This window comes from Prunus mume, linkage group LG1 (genome assembly GCF_029339155.1).
Source record: "Prunus mume cultivar Tortuosa linkage group LG1, ASM2933915v1, whole genome shotgun sequence".
In the NCBI taxonomy this organism is placed as follows: Eukaryota; Viridiplantae; Streptophyta; class Magnoliopsida; order Rosales; family Rosaceae; genus Prunus; species Prunus mume.
In genome coordinates, this window is record NC_142698.1 from 9,649,937 (window position 1) to 9,662,436 (window position 12,500).

The 12,500-nt window shown below is 35.4% G+C and overlaps 1 protein-coding gene across 6 annotated transcripts; it reads left to right on the top strand.

Annotated features, from left to right (window-relative positions):
• Positions 1–5,530: 5,530 nt before the first annotated feature.
• SVP (K-box region and MADS-box transcription factor family protein) lies at positions 5,531–10,193 on the top strand. 6 transcript variants are annotated; one of them, XM_008237381.3, is made up of 9 exons: positions 5,531–5,685; positions 6,204–6,411; positions 7,341–7,419; positions 8,002–8,066; positions 8,144–8,243; positions 8,326–8,367; positions 9,060–9,101; positions 9,186–9,343; positions 9,895–10,193. In XM_008237381.3, the coding sequence occupies exons 2-9, from the start codon at positions 6,230–6,232 to the stop codon at positions 9,911–9,913; spliced, it is 687 nt and encodes a 228-aa protein (XP_008235603.1). In that variant the 5' UTR covers positions 5,531–5,685; positions 6,204–6,229; the 3' UTR covers positions 9,914–10,193.
• The last annotated feature ends 2,307 nt before the right edge of the window (positions 10,194–12,500 follow it).

A 12,500-nucleotide genomic window follows, 5' to 3' on the forward strand; every position in this document is an offset into this window, starting at 1 on the left:
TGGGGGGTTGCCTTCGATTGTAGACTTGCAGTTTTTAGATAAGGCAGCGCACGTGACGGTGCGTGCGGATTGTTCAGAACTTCCCTGTTGGGTCTGAGAATTTGACTTTTCACCAACTGTTTAGTTTCTAGCCCGAGTCTTCGTATATTTGGTCCTAACGTTAAATTCTTTGGGGTTTTAATTGAGAAAATGCCACCTTTATGTGTAACATTATATACCACTTTGTATGGATGGGCTCTACTTGTATTATAGTGGTACTTTTATTAATATGATCGTCAATTTATTGTATAGAACTGTCAATTCACGTACAAATAACCAATAAAATGACCTATTTATTTTGACAACAAAATTGACTTAATGACCAAATTGTCACGCGTAATACAATTGAAGAACACTCGAGCATAAATTTAGGAACGATTGCAATTAAACACCCTTCCTTTTATTTAAATGGTACATTTTATTTTATTTTTGCTTGGGGTACAAATATCTTCTTACTGTTAAGTAATACAATATTTTACTGGGGATAAAAAGTAAAAGAATAAAAACAAAAACAAGTGGATTTGCATAATGCACTTGTGTTGTGGTGGGTCACTTGGCTTGAAAGACCCGCTCAACTCAATTCAAAAATTTGCTGTTTTGGTACTTGTTTGCTCTTTATACCCAATAGTAATGATGATAGAACACTTGGGGCTTGGTGGTATTTGGCCCACACCATAGACAAATTCGATAATAATAATAATCAATCCCGCAAATGTACAGATTAATCAAACCCAAGTTGCTATGATATTTTAAGTAAATTATGCCTTCGATAAATAAAATATATATATATATATAGTTTATGATTCTATTAGATGGACAATTATGTAGAGACCAAATTACTTGAACTTGAAACAAGCGTGCATGAAAGCATAATGAACATAGTGAAATAAGCGTAATTCTCACTTATTTTACTTAATTTTCACTTAATAATTCCATGCAAATTATTTTAGAGATTTTATTTATTTATTTTTTGGTTGAATTGGAAAAACAAGGCCGAAGAACATAAAACAAAGCAAACTAGCCCAGTGGGTTTGTTATATTGTAATATTTCAGGAATTTAATGTCTGGGGATTCGAATATATGATCACTGAATTGTACATCAAGACATTTTTAAACTGGACTAGAGCCCATTAGCGTCTCTCTCATACCGTTTGCACGTGACATATTTCTTTAATATTTTTTTAAAATATTTATGGATAGTCATGGATCTTCTATCAGTTGGGCTTTGTATATGGGCCATATTGAAAATATTGTACACTTACTAAAGTGGTGCCAGCGAAGGGACAGTTCTCACAAGAGGATCAAGTCCAAAATGTCTAGGGCCCGTTTGATGGGCCTCAGACAGATTTCTACCAAAAAAGAATTTCATCCTTTGTCTTGTTTTGGTGGTTCTTTTTTATTCTTGGCTACACAATAATTATTAGCTGGTTCTTTTTTTCTTCTTTTTTTTTAACCTTTGGGATTTAACAGAACAATCTCAACTGTAAGAGCATTTTTACCAGATAGCCCCTTGCCATGGTAAGGGGAGCCCTAGGGCAGCTACTATTTATGTAAAAAGTGGCTGTCATAGCCCCCCAAAGAAAGTGTGTTTTCAGAATTTAGGTTTGCCATGGCAAATACTATTCATTTTTTTGTTTTTTTTACAACTTTGTTTACTTAAACAATTAATTTAGATAATATTTTCGGATAAGATTTTTGGGTTCTTTCGTGTCAATACTATTCATATCGGATAAGATTTTCGATTTCAAATTTCATATAAATTTCAGTATTTTTTTAAAAAAAAATTTGATTTTTTTTTAATTGGAAAAAAATTGGCTGCCTTTGAATTGCTGAAAAAAAGGGGATCGGAGAGCCAGAGCCAGCCACGTGGAAGAGAGCCATTTGGGGGCACTGTAGCGGGTTTTTTTAAAAAATTCCAATTTTTTCGATTTTTATTGGGGAAAAATTGGCTGCGTTGGATTCTTTGGAAAAATGGGATCGAAGAGCCCAAAGCCAGCTACGTGGAAGAAAGCCGTTGGGGCATTGTAGCAGGCGCGTTCCACGCGCCAACGTTAAAAAGTTAAACAGAAACGCCGACGTCAGCTCAGCCCGCAGGCTAAAGCTCGGGCCAGCCCTGCTCGTTGGGCCCCACTCCTTACCCTGGTAGACTTTTGTTGCTGGAAACACCATTTTGGGTTTGCCCCCCCTAACCCTCCTCTTGGGCTCCTTGTTGGAAATGCTCTAAAAGAAAATTAATCTGCCCAAATTTAAATCCAATAGTAAAATTAGTAGTATTAATTAATCTAAATCAAATTAACTCCAAAAATCAAATCAATATATTTGCTTCTTCTTTTTTTAATGGTTGAAGTTTTTTCGTTTTTGCGTGCACGAGTTGAAGGCGCACACACAAACTGAGCATGCATGCATGAACAGAAGTACGGCACACATTGATCTACCCTTTCAGAGAAAAAGCCCTTGCTGCCTGCCAATACTAATGAGTTGGGTTGGGAAGGCAGCCAACCCAAGAAACCAGAAAAGAGGCATGATTAATTATTAAAGTAAAAATAAAGGGGAAAGAAATTAGTGGTGTGAATCACATACACCGTGCGGTGTGATTGAGGAGGTGAGGGAGGGACATGCTTGGCCAGGTTTAGGTGTAGAGGCTAGTCACCATCGCTCACTGGTGCCTCCGTAAAAAGCTAACATAGCAACGCAGACAATCTCGAAACCCACCGACCACAGGTCACATCAGCAGTATGGGCGTTGGGCAAATTCTCCTCCACGTGTGTGTCTTCAGTATCAATCACCTATGAACCACCACCACCACCATCCCAATAAATAATGATAAAAATATACTAATTTTAAATATATATATATATATATATACTCTATTTTTACGTTCACAAGTTTCTATTTTGTTTCGACCACAGAAAAAACAGACAAAATTACTCTTATTTATTTTTGGATTTCCTAAGGAATCTTTTACATTTGCATGTCTTTGATTTGAAAGTTGAGAGGTTTTTTTGTCTTTTTTTTAAAAAATTTGGTTTTTTCCAAAAGTGAAAGTTTTTTTGTGATTAAAACCTAAATTTACTTTATGGGGCTTGAGTTCCTTTAAGGGGTTGGTTATATAGGATTGTGTGGGCGTTTATTGAGATTATGTTTAATTGTAGTAATGTGGACTAGTAGTTGTTGATGCGATTTTTGTCCCACTTTAGTTTGCTTTTTTAGCATGTTATTTTTGTTACTCACTTGAATTTGGTGTTTTGAATGTCATATTGATGTCTTAGTTTGTATTATTGAAGATTTTGTAACGAAGTTGTTCTTTGATAAATAAATAAAAAGTGTTTTTTGAACTTTCTTAAAAGTTCTCATTTTAGTCCATAAGTTCTCAAATCAAATAATGTGACCCTTTATTTTTTGGTATGCACATTAATTTGGTTCACGATATCATTTTCTAATAAAGCTTTCAATAAAATTGGTTACATGTCACCGTTTGACCAATGTGCATTTGGTTAATAAGAAATGGGGCTTGAGAATGATTTCCCTTATTTGGTAAATCCACACACGGAAAATAGTTGTTTTGCACGTGAGAAAATAGAGAGAAAATGTAACCCTCCACTGCCCTTGGGTTTCATTTTCCCTACCCTTGGAAAACTAAGACCAACATTAAATGCACATTTCTTAAGACTATTTTGTGTCCATTAACAATTTAGAATTACAATATAATATTAAATGTATTTTTTATATAATGTAATATGAGTATAATTAGAAAATTAAATAAATTTTGTTTTACATTCATAGCCAATCAAACATGAGGAAAGAAATAAAGTGACATTTCCTAGTTACTTTCCCAGTAATAATCAAACATGAGAAAATACATGAAAAATATGTCCCATTAAATCTTTTCCTTGAACCAAACGGAACCTAAAGAGATGGGTCATTAAAATGTAGCTCATTTTAGTCCCACAACTCACGCTTTGCTCATCTATGCTATATGCTCTCCAATTAAGGTTTCCCATTTGAGTTAATTACAAAACTGCCCCATCAACTATCTTTAAGGTTTTTTGGTCCCAAGTTAGTCTTTAGATGTGTATTTAATAAGCAGAAGTAATGACTTTTGTCCAAAAAGAAAAAAGGAAAAAAGACGTGGGTATGTGACATAAATTGTGACATCCATTTCAACCAAATTCAAATTCAAAACTTGGTTTACTAATGACGAGATCCTTCCCCAAACTTCCTACAATTAATTGGACATTCTTAATTGTTGGCGGGCACAAACCAAACTCATAGCTCACTTTGGCCACATTCTTCTATGTGAATGTCAAATACTGTAACCTCAAAATACGAGAAAGACATTTTTGAATGGAGAAAATGCGTTAGAATGATTCTAATTAGGGGCATATCGCATATGATAAATTATATATCTTCAAGATGAGATGAGGGGCGTGCGGACCACCATGAGAGGCACTTGCTCATCAAACCATTTTTACCAATTTAGTCGCTCAATCACATTCCGCCATCTTCATCGCTCTCGGTTCCTCTCCTTGCTCTCGCCGTGCTTGCCTCATCGCCCCCATCCTCCCTGCCCAATCACGTCTGCACTCTTGGCATCAACACTGTGCACCATTGCCCCAATCCATCATCGTGGTAATCGTTCCCCTAACTTAGGGACTGGTTCGTTTACTCTCGTCCTTTCCCCTTCTTGCTGTTTGGTGGCTTGTCTATTGTTTTGGAATGTCTACGTCTGTGGTAGATAATGAGCAATCCTTTGGTAGTCGTCTGGTACTCACGCCTCATGAATAGGCTGGTTTGGTTATTAGTTCTTTTGACATTGCAGACACTTTTGTTGGTTTTATCTATGGTCTTCTAGCTCAAGTTCTCACAGATCAACCCGTCAATCATGATGACTTTATCAAAACCATTACGCAACTTTGGAAAGGTTATGCTGATGTCTCCATTAAAGAAATTGGTTTCAACAGCTTCCAACAATTAATTGGACATTCTTCGTTGTTTGCGGGCACAAATCAAACTCATAACTCACTTTAGCCACATTCTACTATGTGAATGTCAAATACTGTGACCTCAAAAGACGAGAAAGACATTGATGAATGGAGAAAATGCTTTAGAATGATTCTAATTAGGGACATATCGCATATGATAAATTATATATCTTCAAAATGAGATGAGGGAGCGTGGGGACTACCATGACAGAAACACTTGCACATCAACAATTTTAACCATTTTTACCACTTGGTTTAGTTCTATTTGTGTCTATCTAGTTGGAGGAGGTTTTAAGTTTGACTCACATGACATAATTTGTGTGTGTGTGAGAAATCTCATTTCCCTTTAGTTTAGACCATGACTTATACTAAGAAAATATACATCCAAATTGAGCTCAATGCTTCCCCTGCACTGCAAACTCAACATTTCAGTTTTTCACACCATCGGTTATACCTTTTTAAAGCAACCAAAGGGCAAAGAAATAGTGACCAAAGGGCGAGGACGTGGAAAACAGCCAGTAGTTTGCTTCACCATAAAAAGGACCTTCCTTTTCCACACTTCCACAAACATTCCCTCTCTCTATAATTTTTTGTCTCTCTCTCCCAATCTCATTGGTGGCCTTGAAGTTTCACAGAACACTAAACCCCAGATTCACTCAGACTGGTGAGTAAATCATTAAATACAAAGCAAATAAAAACTTAAAAAGGCACCAAACAGATCCCCTTTTTACCTAATAATCTAGAAGCCCCTTCCCCTAGCTTATCCTGAGAAAATGTTTCTTTTCTCCAATTGGTTGGTTTATTTTTTATTTTCTGAGCCTTGTTGGTGTTGAAAAAGCTCTCTCTGGATCTAAGAATCTAGAGATGGAGATGGGTCTCTTTCTCTCTAAAATTTTGCATTTCATTTCATTGCATATTTAGGGTTTGCCTTTGCCCCCAGAGATTCTTGGCTAAATTTGGCAAAATGCCGCCACTTCTCGCACCAGACCTGTCCCTCTCCAATTAGCCGTCGTTTCCTTTTGCTTCTAATTTCTTTGCCTTTTCTGGTTAGTTTTTTGCTGATTATATTCTCTGACTGAAGATAACTAAACCCTAAAGAAGAAAGCAAAATATTCCATTCCAAACAAAGTTAAGAGTTTTCTTTCTATAATATATCATTCTCCTTTTTTCACAAGCTTGCAGAAGAAGCAGAAGCAGAAGATCGATCGATGGCGAGGGAGAAGATTCAGATCAAGAAGATCGACAACGCCACGGCGAGGCAGGTGACCTTTTCCAAGCGGAGGAGAGGGCTTTTCAAGAAGGCTCAGGAGCTCTCCGTTCTCTGTGATGCAGATATTGCTCTTATCATCTTTTCTTCCACTGGAAAACTCTTTGAATACGCCAGCTCCAGGTCTCTCTCTCACAAACTCAAGCCCACTATTTTTATTTTATTTTATATATATATTTTTATCATCCGTGAAAATTGATAGGCTTAAAATTTGAGGGTACGGTTTTGTTTATTTTTTGGGGGTGAAAAATGAGGAGGAGGAAGAACCACGTCAATGGAAATAGCTGCTCCGCTAGTCAAGCTATATTGTAATAATATTAAGAGGGTGTATATATATATATATATGTATGTATATAAATGTATGTAAAATAGGGTGAAAGGTCTGGAACTTGGATGTGGATGTTTGTTTTCTGGGATGAATATAATCATATAATATACATAAAAACAAACAAGGGATAAGACACTGTTCTTATTGGGGTCTAATCACTTGCTATTCTTATTGGATACCGCCCATTTTTTACCATGGTTGGGTTTGACCCACCATGACTAAACAATTTACTACTTATAAAGAAATCAAAACAGCCAAAAATAAGAAATTGCACCTTAAGGAGTTGATAAATTACAGCCATCTATTTTTCTTTTTCAAGTTTCCCTCTATTGGGTTCTGGAACAATGCTTCAAATTTGTTTGAGAAAATTTTGTTTCTGTTAAAAACACTGTCAGAGTGTTGTTAATTCACGTGTTATAACATAAATGAATGACGAGTAAATACTTTAAGATAAATTTGTCATATCATACGACAGTATCACGATGACAACAAAAATTGCTCATATACTATATATGTAAGATTCTAGAGGGGAAGAACATTTTAAGTTTAAAAGTGTAACAAGTTGCAGCAGCATCTTCGAAATGCTAAACCAAAAAATTTCACTAAAATGTGAATAACATCTTTTTATGTCCTTTCCATTTTTGTTATTTTTCATTTACTGCTATTTGCTTTGAAGCTTTCTAGTTAACCAGCTAGTGACGTGTATTATTTTTCTTTTCTGAAGCACGAAGGAAATTCTAGAACGTCACAACTTGCACGCAAAGAATCTCTCGAAAATAGAACAACCATCTCTTGAGTTACAGGTTCGTCCTTTATATACCATATGTAGACATAAATAAATGCATATAATGTGATGTGTTGTCTCTCCTTCCCAATTCATTAAAACTTTGATCTCATCTTCTTGAAGTGTTTTGTATGGTAATCTTAAGCCTTGTGTTTTTGTTTGTTCTCTAGGAAGTAACGGTTGAGCTAACCCTTCCACAATTATTAGTCTCAATGATTCAACATATCGGTCCAATTCGAGATTTTTTCCTTTTGTTTTGAAGTCTTGGAAAGTATTTATATGTGAGCCCTAGCTAGAATGAAATCAAATTTTTCATTGAGTCGTGCGTTGTGGATGTGTGTGTGAGTGGATGCTACATGCACACGGCATGCTCGGTTAAGGAAAATGTTAGGGACACGACTTATTGTGTTTTCTCAAGTTTCTGCCCTATGTAAGAGAGTCGGAAAAAGAGCTTATTTTAAACGAGTAATTCTTCGGAGTTTGTTCTGTATACAATCAAAATTTGATTAAAAAGTATCTGAGTTTATTTCGGATTATATATTGTTTTTCCGATTTTTCATTTTTATATTTTGATTTATAAGAATTATTGACTCTGATGTAGCTAGTGGAGAACAGCAACTACTCTGCGTTGAGCAAGGAAATTACAGCACAAAGTCAACAACTTAGGTATTTATAAGTCTCTGTTTCAAATAATAATTACTGTTTATACTCCATAATTTAGAAATAAAATCGTTGACATATAGGCAGATAAGGGGAGAAGATATCCAAGGATTAAATTTGGAAGAATTGCAGCAACTGGAGAAGTCTCTTGAAGCTGGATTGGGCCGCGTAATAGAGAAAAAGGTCTGTATTTAGTCTCTTGAATCTAGATTGGGGTCTCTGTATATGTGTGTCTAATGGAAATCTTTGTGTATGTCTTTTTCAGGGTGAAAAGATTATGAAAGAGATCAGCGATCTCGAAAGCAATGTTAGACTCTTTCAACTATAAAATCACCTACCTATAAAATCATACCTAAAGTTATCATCCTTTGATATATGACATTGCTTTCAGACATGCATAATATCTGGGTTAATTAAAAGGCCGTAAATATTATGATGTTCGGATTGGGATGCGTATTGGAATTATTCTTATTCCCGACTTCTCTTACTTTTACTAACACATGAGTATTGAAATTATTTTTTTTCCTAAAGTAATAATGTGAACTTCACATCACAATCCGTGATCTAGTACTTGAAAATTCAGAAATTAGATTGATTAGGGGAGTAGTTGATCCAATTTCAATTAAGTTTCTATCATTTTCACGACTTCCCATGTTTCAAGTAACTGAACATATGTCAAAAGTTTAGGGTACTGCATTACCAATACGAATCAATGTATCTGTGTAATGATTTGAGGATCTGATTATGTGGATATTATCGTCTTTGTTGTGCCCTGTCTGTTTCCTAGGGCGACCATGGGAGTAGACTTCCCTGAGCCTGAAAATGATTTCAATTGTAATCTTCCAACACATTCCATTGTGCAAATGAAAGATGGTTCATGCTTATTTTGATAAGAAAAAAAAGGAAAAAAGAATGAGGTGAAGACAATAAATATTGCCCTCCATATAATTATTTTCCTCTTCTCTATTTCCTTGACATGATTTGTATATGAACGTGCAGGCGATGCGATTGGTTGAAGAGAATGAACGGCTGAGACAGCAAGTATAAGATCTCTCCATTAATTCTTCATCTATGTTTATGTTTCGAGTCTTTCTCTGGTAATGGTTCTTGGTATGGTTGTTGAAGGTGCTGGAGAAACATAATAGCCAGAGGCCGGTTCGGGCCGATTCAGAAAACATGGTTATGGAGGAGGGTCAGTCATCAGAGTCTGTCACCACCAACCTCTGCAACTCTAACAGCGCTCCGCAAGACTATGAGAGCTCAGATACATCTCTCAAATTGGGGTGCGTTTAATTAGTCTAATTAGTACTCTTGATATGATGCATTAATTTCTACTGATATGCCCTAATCTTTAGAAAATTCATCCTCTCCCAATCGACTCTCATGCGCTAGCTCCTGACTTAGAGAGGGACATTGTATACACCCGTTGCATAAGTACCCATGACATTACTAATCCAAATCTCATGACCATTTTCGTAAGCAATATTTTTAAAGGGTAAAAATTGTTTAGACGAGTATTTGCATGCCTATATTTACTTTGGCAAGAAAGCATTTTCCAATTTTAAATGGACATGTCGCTACCAACACCTGCCATGAAGTACGTTAGCGACGAACATTATGCGGCAGGTAGAATCCACTGGTTACATGAGTTGTAATCTACAGTTATAAATCGATTGACTGCTACATAATGTGGTCAGCTAATTAACAAAAAACTACGGTACTTTCTCTTGAATTAGTACTAATTATGTGGCAATGTTGATTTTGAGCAAAATTGCTTCACTATGTATTTTTTCTCTCTCTATAATTCTTCTATTGTGTTTTCCTTGTTTTGCAGGTTACCTTACTCTGGTTAATATGATCTATAGTTTGGGGAAAGTTGAGTTACTAATTGATGAATGTAATATTCAACAAGTGCATGCAACCCCACTGTGTTAAAAGAAGTACATGATTCATCCGAATCTTGGACAGATCTATCATCCATGTGATGCTAAATGTATATCATAGTTCCAAGTAATTATTTTTCTCGAATGAGCCGCAATATGAGATGAGACGGGACCCCAGAATAAAATCATATGTTGCGACGACTCATGTATCGACTCCTATAATTCATAATACATGGACAATTAACCTTTCTTTTGAGTTTGATGTAGAGGTAGGTAGGATGCATGGTTGGCCTGCCTTTTTAGCCTTAATCGATCGAACACCGCTGGGGCCAATATTGACCCCATCAAGTAGCAAGTGGGGCTAGTTGAATTAGTGACAGAGGGTGATGAAAATGGTTTACAATTATGATAAGTCTCAATGGTTTGACACATTTCAATTAAAAAAAAAGGTTGTCATCCTTTTGTATTTATTTTGAAAATGAAAAAATGTTACTGAGACTAGCCTCTTGGAGTGTGTGCCATTGCACTTTTTTTTTTTAAATAGTTTTTTTTTTCGTACCTAATTTTTTATATAGATATATAAAAATATAAAAAACTGAAAAACCAGTAGTACGGGTGGAGTGATGAGTAACTTCTTCTTCCGTATATTTTTGTTTTTGTTTTTAACAAATTAAATTCTTACTATTTGACATAATTGTATTAAATTGTGGCATTCCAACATTTTTTTCAAGCAAGAATATTTTAAATTTTTTTGAATGTTTTACTTTTACAATTTTCCGTACTCATTAGAACAATAATTAATAGAATAGATATATTGATTGAATATGTACTCCCTTATAAAAAATAATCTATACTATCCAAGAGAATGCTCTTCGTGATGATTAAAATGAATTACATTGAACCTTCCCAAGTGCTCTCCACTTCTCTCCCTCTCGAACCCTAGCCATTGCTCATATCCAAGGGGACTGGGTTCCTTCCTTCTCCTTCCCAATCTTCTCTCCTCTTCTTCCTTGCTTTTTTTCTCTTGCATTCCTTTTGGTTTTTTTGGTTGATTGTGTTGAATTGGTCCGGGGCTTTTTTACCTTGGAAAATCATATAGTTACCTAATGGGGAGTTAGCCACACCCACAAATGATATAAATACTACCGTTGCTTTAGCTTTATTCACTTCAGTAGCATATTTCTATGCGGGCCTTACAAAAAGGGATTAGGTTATTTCGGTAAACACATTCCCATTAACATTTTAGAAGATTTCACAAAACCTCTATCGCTTAGTTTCCGAATTTTCGGAAATATTTTAGCTGATGAATTAGTAGTTGTTCTTATTTCTTTAGTACCTTAAGTAGTTCCTATACTTGTCATGTTCCTTGGATTTTTGACCCTTTGAGGGTGTGTTTTTTGTTGTTGTTGTTGTTGTAGGTTTCTGCGTGGTTGCAGTTTTCCCCTCAACTTGGGCCCGACGGTGGTGTTCTTCGTCGTGGTGGCGATGACGACTCTACTTTCTGTCATCTCAATTGGTTTTGTAGTTTTTTGGGTTGTAATAATTACATCAACTCTTTGTGAGTTGGGTGTTCAGTTTGTAGTTGTGCATCTACTCGTATTTTTACTTGTGAGAGTTTAAAAGTTGTAGTTGTATTGGTAGTTTTGGGCTCTGCAGTCCATGTTGATTTGTTCAGGCTTGTGGCTTTCATGCCGAAATTTGTTTGGCTTTATGCAACTATGGAGATATATCTTATGGTGTATTTCTCTGCATCTGGAATAACCTTGCATGGTTACTTTACTTCCACATTTATATAAACCCTTTTTAGGTAGTTTATGTTCTTGTGATTGATGGTCTTGGTACCTAAGTTATGAATTCAATTATCACTTACTCTAAAGAGTACTCTTCGCCAAAGTGGAAATTATGCACTTATTTAAATTATAGAAAAATATATGAAACTGCAAATGTTCAAAGGTTTATTAGGAGAAACCCAAGAACTTTTAAGTTTTTAAGTAATAAAAATATTAGGGAGACCAACTTTAGATACCAGCTTGGCGAAGAGTATTCTCTTTTAGAGAGATGATACATAAGTTGGTATCTAAAGTTGGTTTTCCTAGCATGACCCTTTAAGTAAACCCGACTAGCATTCCACGTCAGCAAAGTTGCCATAACGAGATGATGAGTCAACCCATATTTATTATTTCAATTAATCAATTTGTGTGTGTGCCTATTTTACCCTCCTACATTTTTTTTTAAAATTTTTTATCAACCCATAATTGTTGTAGAACTTAATTTAATTTATGGGAATAAAAATGAAGGTGAATAATTGTTACATCCCCTTATTTCAACCTATCTCCCGTTGGCATCTTCTCTTTTATTTTATTTTTTCTCCCTTTCCTTTTTATTTTTATTTTTATTTTTTATTATCTTCCTTTTCTCTTCTTTACTTTTTCTCTTGTTCTTCTTTTTGCTTTTATAGATGGCTGTTTATGATGGTAGGGTTGTGTAGGTCATTTGTCATCCTACGAAGAAGAGGACTCTTGAATGACAAGGCTCAGAGATTAAAATAAAATAATTG